The 23,771-nt window shown below is 45.1% G+C and overlaps 1 protein-coding gene across 2 annotated transcripts in view; it reads right to left on the bottom strand.

Annotated features, from left to right (window-relative positions):
* The window catches only part of CD86 (CD86 molecule), an 83,530-nt gene that overhangs the window by 11,620 nt on the left and 48,139 nt on the right, over positions 1-23,771 (bottom strand). For both annotated transcript variants that reach the window (XM_077293777.1, XM_077293776.1), the window contains 2 exons: positions 17,375-17,734; positions 6,218-6,532 (listed from right to left, as the gene is read on the bottom strand). In XM_077293777.1, coding sequence (XP_077149892.1) covers positions 6,218-6,532; positions 17,375-17,734 — 675 coding nt within the window. The remainder of the gene's footprint in view (positions 1-6,217; positions 6,533-17,374; positions 17,735-23,771) is intronic.

Genomic DNA, 23,771 nt, shown 5'->3' with positions numbered 1-23,771 from the left:
GAAATTTTTTACAGGGGAACAATGGCTTCACTGGGATTGAGCATACAATAAAGATATTAAAAACCTGTGTGTGTAATTATTTCATTAAAAGACTTTATTCTTAATGTGTTTTTTTTAACCCTTTCAGACTATTGGATTAATAATGGATAGGTGTCTTATTGACACCTCTCCATTATTAACCTGGCTTAATGTCACTTTACAATAGGAAGGTGACATTAACCCCCTATTACCCCATATGCCAATGCCACAGGGCAGTGGGAAGAGAGGGGCTAAGTGCCTCCCTTTTCCGGGGTGGCTGGGAGCAGATTTTTTTTAGCCAGGGGGGAGCAATAATCATGGTCACTCTCTAGGCTATTAATATCTGCCCTCAGTCACTGGCTTTCCCACTCTGGCGGAGAAAATTGCGCTGGAGCCCATGACAGTTTTTACCGTGAATTAACCCTTTAATTTAACACCTAGAGCTCCAAAATTTTACACACACAAACTACTAACACTATTAGGGAGGGACATATAAAAATAAAATGGATATGCAATGGTTTACTCATATCCTGTCTGGTTCGGTAATGAGTTAGCAAAAGCCGACAATTGAGTTTCCGGCTTTTCTGCTATCTAGCTCTGTATGAAATATATATATATATATATATATATATATATATATATATAGAAATTTCACGAATATTTGCGCCCATGAATCCATTGTATGTCCATTTTGCGAGCCGGCAAAATTTCGTACGGATGACACACGGTACTTTTTGGAGAAAATATCGCATCCTCGCCTTGAATACGAATGACATACGGATCACTGTTCATGAACATTTCTGCATATCTCGGCTGTACAAAATGGACCATATTTTTATACGCTAGGTGTGACTCCGGCCTAAGGCTACTTTCACACATCCGTCGGTACGGGGCCGTACCGACGGACGTTGTGAAATAACTGCAAGACGAGGGCAGCGGATGCAGTTTTACAATGCATCCGCTGCCCATTCTGCAGTCCGGGGAGGAGGGAACGGAGTTTCAGCCGCGCATGCGCGGTCAAAAATGGCGCACGCGATGCACAAAACAAGTAACATGCCGACGGTCCGCCAAAACACGACGCATCCGTCACACGACGGATGAGACGTGTGGCCATACGTCGCAATGCGTCGCTAATGCAAGTCTATGGAGAAAAAACGCATCCTGCGGGCAACTTTGCAGGATGCGTTTTTTTTTCCAAAATGACGCATTGCGACGTACGTCACACGACGCAAGTGTGAAAGAAGCCTTAGAGTCTTCCTCAGGTATAGTGTCATGCATATAAACAGATCTATCTGAACACATTTTATAGCAGATATCCCTGCATGTCTATTTGGGTGGGGGCTGAAAGATCTGTTTTTCAGATACTCAGATAAGCAGGATATTGCACTCTGAGGAATCTAACAAAATTCATATACCAAATAAAAAAACAAGAAAAAAAAACGTTAAAAAAATTTCACATAAAATTTTTCTTTACACACAAATTTTTCACTAAAAGTATTTTTTCTTTTCTAAAAACACTATATATAATTATACTATATATAAAATTTATTTTAAAATGTTATTAAACATACTAAAGTGTGATTTCATGCTAAAATGTAAAATCCCACAAACATATACGTTATAACAAAAACAAACAAACAAATCTTCCTTTTAATATTGTGACTATTTCCAAATGACAAATAGAATTTTTCGATAATTCCTTCATGTCAAAGCTAAAAAAAAAACAAAAAAAAAACTAATATGCGATTTTATACCTGCCAATGTATTTGCTTTGTACATCATATACCCTGTATAACATCATTTAATCCATCTGGGTATAATGTATCCAGACAGAAGATCCAATATGATTCTTTCCGATTTAACTTTTGTACCCTATTAGGCCTGTTTCACACGTCAGTGGCTCCGGTACGTGTGGTGACAGTTTTCTCACGTACCGGAGACACTGACTCACATAGACACATTAAAATCAATGTGTCTCTGCACATGTCAGCGTGTTTTCACGGACCGTGTGTCCATTTGAAAAACACGGAGACATGTCAGTGTTCGTGGGAGCGCACGGATCACACGGACCCATTAAAGTCAATGGGTCCGTGTAAAACACGTACCGCACACGGATGCTGTCCATGTGCAGTCCGTGTGCCGTGCAGGAGACAGCGCTACAGTAAGCACTGTCCCCCCAGCTTGTGGTGCTGAAGCCGCCATTCATTTCTTCTCTCCAGCAGCGTTCGCTGGAGAGAAGGAATGAAAAATCATTGTTTTTTTTTTTTTTTTCTGGTTAAAATCAAGTTCCCGGCAACCTCCCCCCTCCCACCCCCTGTGCGCCTGCCCACTGGAAATAAAATACTCACCCAGCTCCCTCGATGCTTCCTCTCAGCGCCGCAGCTTCTTACTGTATGAGTGGTCACGTGGTGCCGCTCATTACAGTGATGAATATGCGGCTCCACCTCCCATAGGGGTGGAGCTGCATATTCATCACTGTAATGAGCGGCACCACGTGACCGCTCATACAGGACAAGCTGCGGCGCTGAGAGGAAGCATCGAGGGAGCTGGGTGAGTATTTTATTTCCAGCGGGTGGGCGCACAGGGGGTGGGAGGGGGTTGGTTACCGGGAACTTCATTTCAACAGCAAAAAAAATTTAAAAAAAATGATTTTTCATTCCTTCTCTCCAGCGAACGCTGCTGGAGAGAAGAAATGAATGGCGGCTTCAGCACCACTCTGGGGACAGTACATACTGTAGCGCTGTCTCCTGCACGGTCCGTGTGGTACCCAGTCGGCACACAGGCGGCACACGGCTGCCACACGTGTGCCACACTGATGTGCCACGTGAGCACACGGACACGGATAACTCCGGTACCGATTTTTCCGGTACCGGAATTATCTGGATGTGTGAGACTGGCCTTAGCACAATTCTCAGGTATTTGCTCCTATTACTACGATTAAAAGCGGTAATAAAATTATGTTGCCACCCATCTTTTTTCTATCCTTATTGTTATTTTGTTTTTATTAGTTTTCTGCTCAGGTTTTTCTCCTCCTTTACTTTCTGAGAATTGTACTAACAGGGTGCAAAAGTTAAACCGGAAAGAATCATATTGGATCCTCCGTCTGGGTACATTATACCCACATGGATTAAATGATGTTATAGAGGGGATATGATGTACAAAACAAATAAATTGACAGGTATAAAATTGCATATTAGTTTTTTTGTTTGGTTTTTTTTTTATGTTTTGACATGAATGAAATATCGAAAAATTCTATTTGGCATTTGGAAATAGTCACAATATGAAAAACAGGTTTTTTTGTCATAATGTATATGTTTGTAGGATTTTTCATTTTAGTATGAAATCACACTTTAGTATGTTTAGTAACATTTTAAAAAATAAATTTTATATATAGTATAATTATATTTATAGTGTTTTTAGAAAAGAAAAATACTTTTACTGAAAAATTTGTGTGTAAAAAAATTTTTTTGTGTGAAAATTTAACATTTTTTTTCTTCTGTGAAAAAACTTGTGTATAAAATGTATTTGGTATGTGAATTTTGTTAGATTCTTCAGAGTGCAAAACCTGCAAATCTGAGTATCTGGGTGTCTGAAAAACAGATTTTTCAGACCCACCCAAATTGACATGCAGGGATATCTGCTATAAAATGTGTTCAGATAGATCTGTTTACATGCATGCCATTATACCTGGCGAAGACTCCAAGAAGTCGAAACCGGTTGTATTTTAGTTTGAAATAAAAATCATCCTTGAATCAGAATATCGAGTTCGATCATCATCCTTCAGGAGAGCATATTGCTGGGAGAAATATTTACAAAGTGTTATCGCCTATGAAAGCACGGTCCAGTGCGCTCATCAGTTCCCAGATCTCTGCAGAACACTGAATGGAAAGAGGAATGGAGTGATCCATGGACGGGATCTATACGCGGGATCTCAAGACACCAAAAAGGTGAGTGGATTCACACTGAGTATACACCTTTGGAAACTAACTGCTACACTCAGAAATCTGCGCTTCCCATTTCTCTCCCTATAATCCCCTCTTGTTTTTATAACCATAGAGATGGGGAGACAAAGTTAGGAAATACTGATGAAACTGTAGAGTTAGTGTATGATAGCACAGCGAGGAAGAAGATTAGAGTGTGAGGAAAAAAAGAAAACTGTTAGAAACTGTTTTCAGGAGCATTAGACGTTATAGATTACTTTTAATTCAACATCAATTGAATTTCCTGAAAAAAAAAAAGTGGCAAATCTGGTGAATTTAAACTTCAAAAGATTATGTTCTCTATTCTGATCTAATCCTGGAGATACCAGGGGTGCTGATGTAAGAAGAGGCTGCTTACACTGCTGTCCACCCTGTCTACCTGATCTAATACTGGAGATAACAGGGATGCTGAGATAACCAGAAGCCACATACACTGCTGTCAACACTGTCTATCTGATCTAATACTGTAGACACCAGGATTCTGAAGTAAAAAGAGACTGCTCACACTGCTGCCCACCCTATCTATCTGGTCTAATCCTGGAGATACTAGTGGTGCTGAGGTAAGGGGAGACTGCCCCCACTGCTGTCCACCCTATCTATCTGATCTAATACGGGAGATAGCAGGGATGCTGAGATAACAAGAAGCCACACACACTGCTGTCAACACTGTCTATCTGATCTAATACTGTAAACACCAGGATTCTGAGGTAAGTAGAGACTGCTCACACTGCTGACCACCCTATCTATCTGGTCTAATCCTGGAGATACTAGTGGTGCTGAGGTAAGTAGAGACTGCTCACACTGCTGTTCAACCTGTCTACCTGATCTAATACGGGAGATAACAGGGATGCTGAGATAACAAGCCACACACACTGCTGTCAACACTGTCTATCTGATCTAATACTGGAGACACCAGGATTCTGAGGTAAAAAGAGACTGCTCACACTGCTGTCCACACAATCTATCTGATTTAATACTGGAGATACCAGGGGTGCTGGGGTAAGTAGAGGCTGCTCCCACTGCTGTCCACACAATCTATCTGATTTAATACTGGAGATACCAGGGGTGCTGGGGTAAGAAGAGGCTGCTCACACTGCTGTCCACCCTATCTATCTGGTCTAATACTGGAGATACCAGGGGTGCTGTGGTAAGTAGAGGCTGCTCCCACTGCTGTCCACCCTGTCTATCTGATTTAATACTGGAGATACCAGGGGTGCTGGGGTAAGTAGAGGCTGCTCCCACTGCTGTCCACCCTGTCTATCTGATTTAATACTGGAGATACCAGGGGTGCTGGGGTAAGTGGAGGCTGCTCACACTGCTGTCCACCCTGTCTATCTGATCTAATACTGGAGATAACAGGGGTGCTGAGGTAAGAAGAGGCTGCTTACACTGCTGTCCACCCTGTCTATCTGATTTAATACTGGAGATAACAGGGGTGCTGGGGTAAGAAGAGGCTGCTTACACTGCTGTCCACAATGCCTATCTGATCTGATACTGGAGATACCAGTGGTGCTGATGAAAGAAGAGACTGCTCACACTGCTGTCAATCCTGTCTATCTGTTTAATACCTTAGATACCATAAATGCTGTGGAAAGAAGAGGCTTCTCAGACTATTGTCCATACTTTGATGAATTGGGCCCAAAGACTCCCGTGATTGATCTACTTAATTGAATTAAAGTTCACCCGATGAATACTTTTTCTAGCTGAAATCGTCTATTGTCATTAACTCTAATGTGTATGGGGATCTTAAGTTCAGAGATATCACTAATACTACATTAGAATATCCATGGACATTTAGAATAAATTAATACAAAAATAATTTCCAAAAGCACCATTATTATTATTAAATTTAAATATATTTTTTTCTCATTCTACAGTATATAAATATTTTTATTTTTTATATGACAGTGGCGGCAGCTCTCCTGCCTTGCTGCAACATGGGTTCTAGCATTTTGCTTTACAGCAGCAAAATGGGCATAGAAAGCAAAGTAAGACAACAACTCATTGACATTTATGGGAGAATACGTGTGCAAAGTAATGGAGGAGGGAGTGGAGGCAGATCTGTCCAGGCAAGTATCAATGCCCGTCTGTTATCCACCTCCTCCTTTAGTAAACAGATGTTCCCTGACTTAATCCTGTCTAACGAGATGATTTTGGACTTTCATACAATGCATAGACATAACTGAAAATTAGAAATATTGAAAAATTAATTTTATAACCTATTTGCAGAACTTCAGAGGAGAAGTTGTGATGAGCCATCACTGTACAGCTGACGTTGATGCTGCTCTTCACTGTCAGTGTGAAATTACTTGAGATGTTAAATGTTTCAGCGGTTTCCTTTATTGCACATGATGGACTCGACTGCGCCGTACAGATTATAGGGTAATATTGTGTTCCATTGTAGTCAGCAACCATCCATAATATTCCACGAGGTTGTGGAAAACCATCTCCAGATGAGCAGTGAAAGTTCACTATGGAATCCACATCCAGTTCTTGAAAGCTTCTGTTACTGATCTCAGGGACACTGTAATTAGCTGCAAAAGGAAAACCAAAGAGATCAGAAAATATAAAAGGGGAAAACAGAAGTAAAAAATATGCAGCAAAAAGTCAGCAAAACTTATGTACAGTGGGTATGGAAATGTGGCACCCAGGGGTTCAGGTACCACAGTGATGTTGCCTTCCTCTCGGGGAGGGTAATGTCATGCCTGGAGACAGGAGGAATTCCTTTGGCAGGTAAGCTTTACATGCAACACTTTCTTACTCCAGGCCAGGAGGGGGAGCTCAAAACCTGGTTTTAGGGGAACTTCCCTATATCCATCCTGGTCTGGAGGAGGAGTTAGTTTAGTCTGGAGCAGACAGCAAATAAGCACAGAAGAGTGATTAGAAGCTTGAGGAGGGCCGTGATAGAGCCCCTCAAAGCTGAAGCGCAGAGGCCGGGCACCAAGAGCCCGAGGTTGTGTTGGACTCTAGGACGCATGACAGAACCGGAGGGCATAGGACTATACATAAATTGCCCACACCATACCTGAGCTACAACAGCATTATAGGGCCTGGAGTCACCGTGCACAGAGACCCCAGAGGAACGTCTCAAGCTGCCTACCATGCAGGTACTGCCCCAGGACAGGAGAGAATGAGGACCTTGTTAGGACACTACAGATAGCAAGGCACTAATAGACTAGTGCAAAGTGGAAGGCTCTCAAACTAACCTGTCAAGGGGGTTTCCACCTGTCTTCAGGCTGCCTGGACTACGTCTACACCTGTTGCCTGTACCCTGGACTGTGGACTGCTAACATCAGTAAACTAGATAAAGACTGCAACCCTGTATCCTCTGTTTATTTACTGGCAACCCACCATCCTTGCCCACTACACTGGGAGCCCTGGGGACCCCGCTTCACCTGTGGGAAGCATCACCATCTTGCTGCACCAACATCACCCCAGAGGACCACTTTAAGCAGCGTCGGCCCTATTGACCGAGAACCACAGGTGGTGTCACGAGCCCATACAGACTTTATTAAACCCCTTTAAAGGGAACCTGTCACCCCCAAAATTGAAGGTGAGCTAAGCCCACCGGCATCAGGGGCTTATCTACAGCATTCTGTAATGCTGTAGATAAGCTGCCGATGTATCCTGAAAGATGAGAAAAAGAGGTTAGACTATACTCACCTGGGCGAGCGGTCCTATCCTATGGGCGTCGCGGTCCGGGGCCTCCCATCTTCTTAGGATGACGTCCTCTTCTTGTCTTCAGGCTGCCTCTCCGGTACAGGTGTACTGATCTGTCCTGTTGAGGGCAGAGCAAAGTACTCCAGTGCGCAGGCGCTGGGCCTCTCTGACCTTTCCCGATGCCTGAGCACTGCAGTACTTTGCTCTGCCCTCAACAGGACAGACAAAGTACGCCTGCGCCGGAGCCGCAGAGCGAAGACAAGAAGAGGACGTCATCGTAAGAAGATGGGAGGACCGGACTGCGGCGCCCATCGGACCGGACCGCAGCGGGACCGCCCCTGGGTGAGTATAATCTAACCTCTTTTTCTCATCTTTCAGGATACATCGGGGGCTTATCTACAGCATTCCAGAATGCATTACAGACTGCTGGAGATAAGCCCCTGATGCCGGTGGGCTTAGCTCATCTTCCATTTTGGGGGTGACAGGTTCCCTTTAAAGACTTTTCCCTATCAGTTTGAGTCCCATGGCACGGATCAGGTCGCAGCCACCGTGACATCCCCTTTAAGTGCTACCGGATCCAGTACCGAGTACCCCAAGCCCTGGCGGGCGACTCAGAAAGTATTCAGAATCAGACCCCTTTCAATTTTTCACTCTTTGTTTCATTGCAGCCATTTGGTAAATTCTATAAAGTTCATTTTTCTCATTAATGTACACTCTGCACCCCATCTTGACTGAAAAAAAAAAAACAGAAATGTAGTAATTTTTGCAAATGTATTAAAAGAGAAACACTGAAATATCCCATGGTCATAAGTATTCAGACCCTTTGCTCAGTATTGAGTAGAAGCGCCTTTTGAGCTAGTACAGCCATGAGTCTTCTTGGGGATCATGCAACAAGTTTCTCACACCTGGATTTGGGGATCCTCGGCCATTCTTCCTTGCAGATCCTCCCAGTTCCGTCAGGTTGGATGGTGATCGTTGGTTGACAGCCATTTTCAGGTCTCTCCAGAGATGCTCAATTTAGTTTAGGCCAGAGCTCTGGTTGGGCCAGTTAAGAATAGTCACAGAGTTGTACTGAAGCCACTCCTTTGCTTTTTTGGCTGTGTGATTAGGGTCATTGTCTTGTTGGAAGGTGAACTTTCGGTCAAGTCTGAGGTCCAGACCACTCTGGAAGAGGTTTTCATCCAGGATATATCTGTACTTGGCCACATTCATGTTCCCTTCAATGACAACCAGTCGTCCTGTCCCTGCAGCTGAAAAACACCCCCATAGCATGATGCTGCCACCACCATGTTTCATTGTTGGGATTGTATTGGGCAGGTGATGAGGAGTGCCTGGTTTTCTCCACACATACCATTTAGAATTATCACCAAAAAGGTCTATCTTCGTCTCATCAGACCATAGAATCTTCTCATAGTCTGGAAGTCCTTCATGTGTTTTTTAGTAAACTCTATGAGGGCTTTCATATGTCTTGCACTGAGGAGAGGATTCGGTCAGGCCACTCTGCCATAAAGGCCAGACTGGACACATAATCTATACACTACACCACACGGGACACATCCTCTATATACTGCACCACACGGGACACATCCTCTATATACTACACCACACGGGACACATCCTCTATATACTACACCACACGGGACACATCCTCTATATACTACACCACACGGGACACATCCTCTATATACTACACCACACGGGACACATCCTCTATATACTACACCACACGGGACACATCCTCTATATACTACACCACACGGGACACATCCTCTATATACTACAACACAAGGGACACATCCTCTATATACTGCACCACACGGGACACATCCTCTATATACTACACCACACGGGGCACATCCTCTATATACTACACCACACGGGACACATCCTCTATATACTACACCACACGGGGCACATCCTCTATATACTACATCACACGGGACACATCCTCTATATACTACACCACACGGGACACATCCTCTATATACTACACCACACGGGACACATCCTCTATATACTACACCACACGGGACACATCCTCTATATACTACACCACACGGGACACATCCTCTATATACTGCACCACACAGGACACATCCTCTATATACTACACCACACGGGACACATCCTCTATATACTACACCACACGGGACACATCCTCTATATACTACACCACACGGGACACATCCTCTATATACTACACCACACGGGACACATCCTCTATATACTACACCACACGGGACACATCCTCTATATACTGCACCACACAGGACACATCCTCTATATACTACACCACACGGGACACATCCTCTATATACTACACCACACATCCTCTATATACTACACCACACGGGACACATCCTCTATATACTACACCACACGGGACACATCCTCTATATACTACACCACACGGGACACATCCTCTATATACTACATCACACGGGACACATCCTCTATATACTACACCACACGGGACACATCCTCTATATACTACACCACACGGGACACATCCTCTATATACTACACCACACGGGACACATCCTCTATATACTACACCACACGGGACACATCCTCTATATACTACACCACACGGGACACATCCTCTATATACTACACCACACGGGACACATCCTCTATATACTACACCACACGGGACACATCCTCTATATACTACACCACACGGGACACCTCCTCTATATACTACATCACACGGGACACATCCTGTATATACTACACCACACAGGACACATCCTCTATATACTACACCACACGGGACACATCCTCTATATACTACATCACACGGGACACATCCTGTATATACTACACCACACGGGACACATCCTCTATATACTACAACACATGGGACACATCCTCTATATACTACACCACACGAGACACATCCTCTATATACTACACCACACGGGACACATCCTCTATATACTACATCACACGGGACACATCCTCTATATACTACACCACACGGGGCACATCTTCTATAGACTACACCACACGGGACACATCCTCTATATACTACACCACACGGGACACATCCTCTATATACTACACCACACGGGACACATCCTCTATATACTACACCACACGGGACACATCCTCTATATACTACACCACACGGGACACATCCTCTATATACTGCACCACACGGGACACATCCTCTATATACTACACCACACGGGACACATCCTCTATATACTACACCACACGGGACACATCCTCTATATACTACACCACACGGGACACATCCTCTATATACTACACCACACGGGACACCTCCTCTATATACTACACCACACGGGACACATCCTCTATATACTACACCACACGGGACAAATCCTCTATATACTACACCACACGGGACACATCCTCTATATACTACACCACACGGGACACATCCTCTATATACTACACCACACGGGACACATCCTCTATATACTACACCACACGGGACACATCCTCTATATACTACACCACACGGGACACATCCTCTATATACTACACCACACGGGACACATCCTCTATATACTACACCACACGGGACACATCCTCTATATACTACACCACACGGGACACATCCTCTATATACTACACCACACGGGACACATCCTCTATATCTCTATATACTACACCACACGGGACACATCCTCTATATACTACACCACACGGGACACATCCTCTAAATACTACACCACACGGGACACACCCTCTATATACTACACCACACGGGACACCTCCTCTATATACTGCACCACACGGGACACATCCCCTATATACTACACCACACGGGACACATCCTCTATATACTGCACCACACAGGACACATCCTCTATATACTACACCACACGGGACACATCCTCTATATACTACACCACACGGGACACATCCTCTATATACTACACCACACGGGACACATCCTCTATATACTACACCACACGGGACACATCCTCTATATACTACACCACACGGGACACATCCTCTATATACTACACCACACGGGACACATCCTCTATACACTACACCACACGGGACACATCCTCTATATACTACACCACACGGGACACATCCTCTATATACTACACCACACGGGACACATCCTCTATATACTGCACCACACGGGACACATCCTCTATATACTACACCACACAGGACACATCCTCTATATACTACACCACACAGGACACATCCTCTATATACTACACCACACGGGACACATCCCCTATATACTACACCACACGGGACACATCCTCTATATACTACACCACACGGGACACATCCTCTATATACTGCACCACACGGGACACATCCTCTATATACTGCACCACACGGGACATATCCTCTATATACTACACCACAGAGGACACCTCCTCTATATACTACACCACACAGGACACATCCTCTATATACTGCACCACACGGGACACATCCTCTATATACTACACCACACGGGACACATCCTCTATATACTACACCACACGGGACACCTCCTCTATATACTACACCACACGGGACACATCCTCTATATACTACACCACACGGGACACATCCTCTATATACTACACCACACGGGACACATCCTCTATATACTACACCACACGGGACACATCCTCTATATACTACACCACACGGGACACCTCCTCTATATACTACACCACACATCCTCTATATACTACACCACACGGGACACATCCTCTATATACTACACCACACGGGACACATCCTCTATATACTACACCACACATCCTCTATATACTACACCACACAGGACACATCCTCTATATACTACACCACACGGGACACATCCTCTATATACTGCACCACAGAGGACACATCCTCTATATACTGCACCACACGGGACACATCCTCTATATACTACACCACACGGGACACATCCTCTATATACTACACCACACGGGACACATCCTCTATATACTACAACACACATCCTCTATATACTACACCACACGGGACACATCCTCTATATACTGCACCGCACGGGACACATCCTCTATATACTACACCACAAGGGGCACATCCTCTATATACTACATCACACGGGACACACCCTCTATATACTACACCACACGGGACACATCCTCTATATACTACACCACACGGGACACATCCTCTATATACTACACCACACGGGACACATCCTCTATATACTACACCACACGGGACACATCCTCTATATACTGCACCACACAGGACACATCCTCTATATACTACACCACACGGGACACATCCTCTATATACTACACCACACGGGACACATCCTCTATATACTACACCACACGGGACACATCCTCTATATACTACACCACACGGGACACATCCTCTATATACTACACCACACGGGACACATCCTCTATATACTACACCACACGGGACACCTCCTCTATATACTACATCACACGGGACACATCCTGTATATACTACACCACACGGGACACATCCTCTATATACTACATCACACGGGACACATCCTCTATATACTACACCACACGGGACACATCCTCTATATACTACACCACACAGGACACATCCTCTATATACTACACCACACGGGACACATCCTCTATATACTACACCACACGGGACACATCCTCTATATACTACACCACACGGGACACCTCCTCTATATACTACACCACGCGGGACACACCCTCTATATACTACACCACACGGGACACATCCTCTATATACTACACCACACGGGACACATCCTCTATATACTACACCACACGGGACACATCCTCTATATACTACACCACACGGGACACATCCTCTATATACTACAACACACGGGACACATCCTCTATATACTACACCACACGGGACAAATCCTCTATATACTACACCACACGGGACACATCCTCTATATACTGCACCACACGGGACACATCCTCTATATACTACACCACACGGGACACATCCTCTATATACTACACCACACGGGACACATCCTCTATATACTGCACCACACAGGACTCATCCTCTATATACTACACCACACGGGACACATCCTCTATATACTACACCACACGGGACACATCCTCTATATACTACACCACACGGGACACATCCTCTATATACTACACCACACGGGACACATCCTCTATATACTACACCACACGGGACACATCCTCTATATACTACACCACACTGGACACATCCTCTATATACTACACCACACGGGACACATCCTCTATATACTACACCACACGGGACACATCCTCTATATACTACACCACACGGGACACATCCTCTGTATACTACACCACACGGGACACATCCTCTATATACTACACCACACGGGACACATCCTCTATATACTACACCACACGGGACACCTCCTCTATATACTACATCACACGGGACACATCCTGTATATACTACACCACACAGGACACATCCTCTATATACTACACCACACGGGACACATCCTCTATATACTACATCACACGGGACACATCCTCTGTATACTACACCACACGGGACACATCCTCTATATACTACACCACACGGGACACATCTTCTATATACTACACCACACGGGACACCTCCTCTATATACTACATCACACGGGACACCTCCTGTATATACTACACCACACAGGACACATCCTCTATATACTACACCACACGGGACACATCCTCTATATACTACATCACACGGGACACATCCTGTATATACTACACCACACGGGACACATCCTCTATATACTACACCACACGGGACACATCCTCTATATACTACACCACACGGGACACATCCTCTATATACTACACCACACGGGACACATCCTCTATATACCACACCACACGGGACACATCCTCTATATACTACACCACACGGGACACATCCTCTGTATACTACACCACACGGGACACATCCTCTATATACTACACCACACGGGACACATCCTCTATATACTACACCACACGGGACACCTCCTCTATATACTACATCACACGGGACACATCCTGTATATACTACACCACACGGGACACATCCTCTATATACTACACCACACGGGACACATCCTCTATATACATCACACGGGACACATCCTCTGTATACTACACCACACGGGACACATCCTCTATATACTACACCACACGGGACACATCCTCTATATACTACACCACACGGGACACCTCCTCTATATACTACATCACACGGGACACATCCTGTATATACTACACCACACAGGACACATCCTCTATATACTACACCACACGAGACACATCCTCTATATACTACACCACACGGGACACATCCTCTATATACTACACCACACGGGACACATCCTCTATATACTACACCACACGGGACACATCCTCTATATACTACATCACACGGGACACATCCTCTATATACTACACCACACGGGACACATCCTCTATATACTGCACCACACGGGACACATCCTCTATATACTACACCACACGGGACACATCCTCTATATACTACATCACACGGGACACATCCTCTATATACTACACCACACGGGACACATCCTCTATATACTACACCACACGGGACACATCCTCTATATACTACACCACACGGGACACATCCTCTATATACTACACCACAGCGGACACCTCCTCTATATACTACACCACACGGGACACATCCTCTATATACTACACCACACGGGACACATCCTCTATATACTACACCACACGGGACACATCCTCTATATACTACACCACACGGGACACATCCTCTATATACTACACCACACGGGACACATCCTCTATATACTACACCACACGGGACACATCCTCTATATACTGCACCACACGGGACATATCCTCTATATACTACACCACACGGGACACATCCTCTATATACTACACCACACGGGACACATCCTCTATATACTGCACCACACAGGACACATCCTCTATATACTACACCACACGGGACACATCCTCTATATACTACATCACACGGGACACATCCTCTATATACTACACCACACGGGACACATCCTCTATATACTACACCACACGGGACACATCCTCTATATACTACACCACACGGGACACCTCCTCTATATACTACACCACAGCGGACACCTCCTCTATATACTACACCACACGGGACACATCCTCTATATACTACACCACACGGGACACATCCTCTATATACTACACCACACGGGACACATCCTCTATATACTACACCACACGGGACACATCCTCTATATACTACACCACACGGGACACATCCTCTATATACTACACCACACGGGACACATCCTCTATATACTGCACCACACGGGACATATCCTCTATATACTACACCACACGGGACACATCCTCTATATACTACACCACACGGGACACATCCTCTATATACTGCACCACACAGGACACATCCTCTATATACTACACCACACAGGACACATCCTCTATATACTACACCACACGGGACACATCCTCTATATACTACACCACACGGGACACATCCTCTATATACTACACCACACGGGACACATCCTCTATATACTACACCACACGGGACACATCCTCTATATACTACACCACACGGGACACATCCTCTATATACTACACCACACGGGACACATCCTCTATATACTACACCACACGGGACACATCCTCTATATACTACACCACACGGGACACATCCTCTATATACTACACCACACGGGACACATCCTCTATATACTACACCACACGGGACACATCCTCTATATACTACACCACACGGGACACATCCTCTATATACTACACCACACGGGACACATCCTCTATATACTACACCACACGGGACACATCCTCTATATACTACACCACACGGGACACATCCTCTATATACTACACCACACGGGACACATCCTCTATATACTACACCACACGGGACACATCCTCTATATACTACACCACACGGGACACATCCTCTATATCCTACACCACACGGGACACATCCTCTATATACTACACCACACGGGACACATCCTCTATATACTACACCACACGGGACACATCCTCTATATACTACACCACACGGGACACATCCTCTATATACTACACCACACGGGACACATCCTCTATATACTACACCACACGGGACACATCCTCTATATACTACACCACACGGGACACATCCTCTATATACTACACCACACGGGACACATCTTCTATATACTACACCACACGGGACACATCCTCTATATACTACACCACACAGGACACATCCTCTATATACTGCACCACACGGGACACATCCTCTATATACTGCACCACACGGGACACATCCTCTATATACTACACCACACGGGACACATCCTCTATATACTACACCACACGGGACACATCCTCTATATTCTACACCACACGGGACACATCCTCTATATACTGCACCACACGGGACACATCCTCTATATACTACACCACACGGGACACATCCTCTATATACTACACCACACGGGACACATCCTCTATATACTACACCACACGGGACACATCCTCTATATACTACACCACACGGGACACATCCTCTATATACTACACCACACGGGAGACATCCTCTATATACTACACCACACGGGACACATCCTCTATATACCACACCACACGGGACACATCCTCTATATACTACACCACACAGGACAGTTGCTAGGTATACCTTAAGATTTAAGTCCCTTTAGCTTATTTTTTTTTTCTTACCTTGTACTTTGTGCTCATATTCTTTTTCATGGACCAATTCCATCCCACTGACTCCATTTATTTTGCGAACTCGACAGTGGTAAATACCTTTATCCTCCATCGTGATATTATACATGTATAGGTCTCCATTTTGCATGAACTTCATGTTTCGGTTTTTGTAACTCGCTGTGACATGATCGTATTTCCTTTTTCCCCTGTATAACTCAGCCACTGTAAAGGGGTCTGAGTGTTTTCTTAGTTGTTTTTCCCAGCTATATATGAGTTCTGAAGATGAAATATTCTGGCCATTTATATAGTCACATTTGAATTCTGCCATCCCAGTCACATAGGCGCTCATTTCATCAATTGATGTTGCTTTATCTATAAGGACAAGACATTACAAAGTATATTAAACTGTAATAAACTAATAAATGTATTTATTTTACTAGAACATCTGGAATTAGTATTGAACACATCACCAATCTTCTAATTAAATATACAGCTCTGGCAAAAATTAAGAGACCACTACACAGTTTTATAAAAATCAGCTTCTCTCAATGTCTGACGGCCATTCCATTCCAGTGTGAGTTGAATTCCCACCAGAGAACACCTCATTCTACTTAATGTGCTTCTGATTAGGTGATCACCTGAACCAAATCTTATTTAACGAAGGAAAATATTAAAATCCTGCTATGGTGTTCACAATCCTCTTGCAATAGGACAAGCTGGATGGCAAAACAAGTGCTAGTAATATCCCAAAAGTAATAGGAATGAAAAAATAACTTTTAACTATGCCAAAGGAGTGGAAAAGAAAAGTCTTGAGAGAGGAAAAGAAGGGCTCAATTCTGTCTTTACTAGCAGAGGGACACAGTAAGTGTCACGTTGACCCATCCTTAAAATTTCTAAGACGGCAGTCCATTACAACAAGGTCAAGCAGCAGACATTGGGGACAACAAAGCTACAGACCGGCAGAGGTCGAATGTGACTCTCCACTGACCGGGATGACCGTCATCTTATTCTAATATCACTCAGCAACCACAGGATGACATCAAGTGACCTACAAAAGAAATGGCAAATGGCAGCTGAGGTGAAGTGCACGGCAAGAACAGTTCGTAACAGGCTCCTAGAGGCAGGGCTCAAGTCATGTAAAGCTAGAAAAAAGCCTTTCATCAATGAGAAGCAAAGGAGAGCCAGGCTGAAGTTTGCCAAAGACCATAAGGAATGGACCATAGAGGACTAGAGTAAGGTAATCTCTGATGAGTCTAATTTTCAGCTTTGCCCAACACCTGGTCATCTAATGGTTAGATGGAGACCTGGAGAGGCATACAAGCCACAGTGTCTTGCACCCACTGTGAAATTTGGTGGAGGATCGGTGATGATCTGGGGATGCTTCAGCAAGGCTGGAATTGGGCAGGTTAATCTTTGCAAAGGAAGTATGAATCAAGCCGCATACAAGGTTATCCTGGAAAAAACAGTTGATTCCTTCTGCATTGGTTCCCCAACTCTGAGGACTGTTTTTTTCCAGCAGGACAATGCACCATGCCACACAGCGAGGTCAATCAAGGTGTGGATGAAGGACCATCACATCAAATCCCTGTCATGGCCGCCCAATCTCTTGATCTGAACCCCATTGAAAACCTCTGGAATGTAATCAACAGGAATATGGATAGTCACAAGTCATCACATAAAGAAGAACTGCAATTAAAAATCATGGTTATTCCACAAAATATTGATTTCTGAACTTTTCCTGTGTTAAAACATTAGTATTGTTGTTTCTTAATGATTATGAACTTGTTTTTCTGCATTATTTGAGGTCTGCAAGCAATGCACTTTTTGTTATTTTGACCATTTCTCATTTTCAGAAAATAAATGAAAAATGCATTGCTTAGAACTTTGGAGACATGTTAGTAGTTTATAGAATAAAAGAACAATTTATATTTTACTCATAAATATACCTATAAAGAGACAAATCAGACAAACTGAACATTTTGCAGTGGTCTCTTGATTTTTGCTAGAGCTGTATTTCTAAAGGTGCTATTGACATGACATTCTCACCAGATAACAACCCATCCAATCCACGCAGGAAAAACAGTCATTCATAGATTCCCATAAATTAAGTTATATTTAATAATGAGAAATAATACAGGGAAAAGTAATGAACACATGAAGAAAATTAGGTGCAAAAAGCTATAGAAAGTCCTGACACCAGCTGAAATCTATCAGTAATTAGAAAGCAATCTTGTCATTTAGAGAAAAATATTATCAGCTGGTTCATCTGATGGATTATAAAAAGGTTTATCATTACTAATGTGCCACGTAAGAAACATCTCATGATGGCTAAAACCAGTGAGCTGTCTCAAGACCTTTGCAACCTTATTGTTGTAAAGCATACTGATGGCATTAGTTACAGAAGAACTTCTACACTACTGAAGGTTCTAGTGAGCACTGTTGGGGCCATTATTGGAAAGGACCACCTGTGAAGAGCTACAGAAAGACCTGAAATCAGCAGTTACAATTGTTTCAAAGAAAACTATAAGCAATGCACTCAACCTCCATGGCCTGTATGCATGCATGCTCACCATGCAACCTCCACGGCCTGTATGCATGCATGCTCACCATGCAACCTCCACGGCCTGCATGCATGCTCACCACACAAAACATGTTCAAGTGTGTTTAACGTTTTCTCAACAAAATTTAAAGAAGCCTGTGAAATACTGGGATAGTATAGTCTGGTCAGATGAGACCAAAATTGAACTTTTTAGATGCAATAATACACACCATGTATGGAGGCCAAAAGGCACTGCACATCACCCCAAAATCACTATACAAACAGTGAAGTATGGAGATAAGAATATCAAGGTGTGGGGCTGATTTTCAGCATACGGCACTGGCGATCGTCATATAATTTCAGGAAGGATGAATGTACAAATGTACAGAGATATTCTTGATAAAAATCTGCTGCCATCTGCCAGGATGATGAAGATAAAAGAGGGTGGGCATTTTAGCAAGACAATAATCCCAAACACACAGCCAAGGAAACTTAATTGGTTTCAACGAAAAAAAATAAAGTTGCTAGAATAGACGAACCAGTCTCTGGACCTGAAGCCAATTAAAAAATTTTGTAAGGAACTAGACCTCAGAGTTCATAGGAGTCCACGGGACCTTCAGGATGTTAAGTGTGTTTGTGTGGCAGAATGGGACAAAATCGTACCTGAGCATTGCAGGTGAGCAGTTTCTCCATACAGGAGGCATCTAGAAGCTTCATCACCAACAAAGGCATTTGCAGGGTTGGACTGGCCCACCAGAGAACCCATGGCACTGACATCTACTGGCATACAGGGCTGGCAGCTGCCTAGGGACCTTACTGCCCCAGGGGCCCCCATCCAGTGGCATGTCGCTAATAGTGGCACACCATGCAGCGGGTGACAGAAAGCAGGAGACGGCTGCCGCGACTAAAGCCTGTGACCGCTGCTAAAGAGACATGACTATTCACTGCTCCCCATGCTCATGGACGCGCTATGGGGGCCTAGTGCCTGTGTCATTGCCGGCGCCCGCGAGTGGGCCCCCACTTGATCAGAGCCCCGGCAATACGATACTTACCTCTCTCTGCTCCACTGCTGCGGCATCTTCGTCGTCTTCTGATTTTGACGTACAGATCAGAGGGTGCAATGACGTCAGCAGGCTCGGACTGGCCCACCGGGGAATCGGTGGATCCCCCGGTGGGCCCAGGCACTGACACCTGCTGGCAGGGCCCCCACTGCTCCAGGGGCCCCCCTGGCCGCCCCCCACCCACCCTCCTTGAAGACGATACTCACCCTGCTCCAGCGATGGTCTCGGCGTCTGCTCTGCACTGCATCTTCTTCCTGCTTGTGCGGTCACGTGGTACCGCTTCATTAAGGCCATGAATATGCGCATATTCATGACTTTAATCAGTATCACATGACCGCACAAGGACAAGCAGGAAGAAGATGCAGTGCAGAGCAGACGCCGAGACCATCGCTGGAGCAGGCAGCAGGGCGAGTATCGTCTTCAAGGAGGGTGGGAGGGTGGCGGCCGGGGGCCCCCGGAGCGGCGGGTGCCCCTGGAGCAGTGGGGGACACTGGGGGGGGGCAGAATGCTGGACACCCACTGGGGGCAGATTGCTGGAGACACACTGGGGCAGAATGCTGGAGACACACTGGGGCAGAATGCTGGAGACACACTGGGGGCAGAATGCTGGAGACACACTGGGGGCAGAATGCTGGAGACACACTGGGGGCAGAATGCTGGACACACACTGGGGCAGAATGCTGGAGACACACTGGGGCAGAATGCTGGACACACACTGGGGCAGAATGCTGGAGACACACTGGGGCAGAATGCTGGAGACACACTGGGGGCAGAATGCTGGACACACACTGGGGCAGAATGCTGGAGACACACTGGGGCAGAATGCTGGAGACACACTGGGGCAGAATGCTGGACACACACTGGGGCAGAATGCTGGAGACACACTGGGGCAGATTGCTGGACACACACTGGGGCAGAATGCTGGAGACACACTGGGGCAGATTGCTGGAGACACTGGGGGCAGATTGCTGGAGACACACTGGGGCAGATTGCTGGACACACTGGGGCAGATTGCTGGACACACACTGGGGCAGAATGCTGGAGACACACTGGGGCAGAACGCTGGACACACACTGGGGCAGAATGCTGGAGACACACTGGGGCAGAATGCTGGACAGACTGGGGGCAGAACGCTGGACAGACTGGGGGCAGAACGCTGGACAGACTGGGGGCAGAACGCTGGACAGACTGGGGGCAGAACGCTGGACAGACTAGGGGCAGAACGCTGGACAGACTGGGGGCAGATTGTTGGACACACGGGGGTAATATGCTGGACACACTGGGGCAGATTGCTGGACACACTGGGGCAGATTGCTGGACACACTGGGGCAGATTGCCGGACATACTGGGGCAGATTCCTGGACACACTGTCTGGGGGCAATGCTGGACATACTGGGACAGATTGCTGGACACTGGGGCAGATTGCCGGGCATACTGGGGCAGATTGCTGGATACACTGTCTGGAGGCAATGCTGGACACACTGGGGCAGATTGCTGGACACTGTGGCAATATGCTGGACATACTGGGGCAGGTTGCTGGACACACTGAGGGTAATATGCTGGACACACTGGGGTAGATTGCTGGACACACTGGGGGCAGGACTGGAGGCATGGGCAGAATGTAGATACAGGGCATGATTGGAGACACGGGGCAGAATGAAAGACATGGGGCAGGATTGGATCATGGGGCAGGATGGATACGATGGGGCAGGATGGGGAGATCATATGGGGTAGAATGGATACTCATGAGGGCAGGATGCGAGAACCTATGGCTGGAGCCAGGAATGAGATAAACGGGGCCAGGGTGGGGAATATTATTACCATAGGGGCTAATTAAGGGATATTATTACTGCAGTGATGTATTTTTTATTTTTTGAGTATACTGTTTTAATTGGGGGGGCGGTCCTGTTACTGTGTAGAGTGACACTATGTCGCCTTTTTTTCTTCATGTGGTGTAATGTAGAAGTTGTGAAAAATTAAGTAATGTGTTCTGCAAGTGGAGCTCGAGATAACTGTGTTATTTCCTGCAGAAATGAGTCCTGGCTGGAAGAAATGATGGCGGTCTGTGCTGGATCAAAGATGAAGGACTTCACCTAGAGACGTCACTGGTGAGTCAGTGTTACCTATACACTGACACTATACACTGTATACTATATACAGAGCTCCTGTGTATAATGTCACCAGTGATCACTGTATTACCTATACTTTATATACAGAGCTCCTGTGTATAATGTCACCAGTGATCTCTGTATTACCTCTACACAGACACTGCATACTAAGTACAGATCTCCTGTGTATAATGTCACTTAGGCTGCCGTCACACATTCAGTATTTGGTCAGTATTTTACATCAGTATTTGTAATCACACGTAATTGCTCTATGTTTTTACAAAGACAAATCCCTTCAAAACGAAGGGTATATGTACCACCCAGCAAAACTTCCACATATAGTGGGATCTATGCAATAAAGCGATCTCCACTATGGTACTAATATAAAATAAATTTTATTGAACATAATGTTAAAAACACAAATAGGATAAAATTACTACATGTAAGAAAGGTACACAATCCAATAAAAGGGACTATACTGCCATGGGAGATTGCAAGATGGCTCAGGCTGAATGCAGTATATATACAATGAGAAATACCTATGCTATGATATGAGAGTCCATGGATGGAAAGCTGCCTCTATCAACGATACCTAGCTTAATAATATGGTGTCCTAAATCAGACCCCTCAAAAATACATGGCATATGCTAGAGGGACGCCGGGGTCATTGCAGCAGGCGAACAGTAAGGTAATATCCTTTT

The sequence above is a fragment of the Ranitomeya variabilis genome, chromosome 3 (genome assembly GCF_051348905.1).
Source record: "Ranitomeya variabilis isolate aRanVar5 chromosome 3, aRanVar5.hap1, whole genome shotgun sequence".
Classification (NCBI taxonomy): domain Eukaryota; kingdom Metazoa; phylum Chordata; class Amphibia; order Anura; family Dendrobatidae; genus Ranitomeya; species Ranitomeya variabilis.
This window is presented reverse-complemented; position numbering and strand designations above follow the sequence as displayed.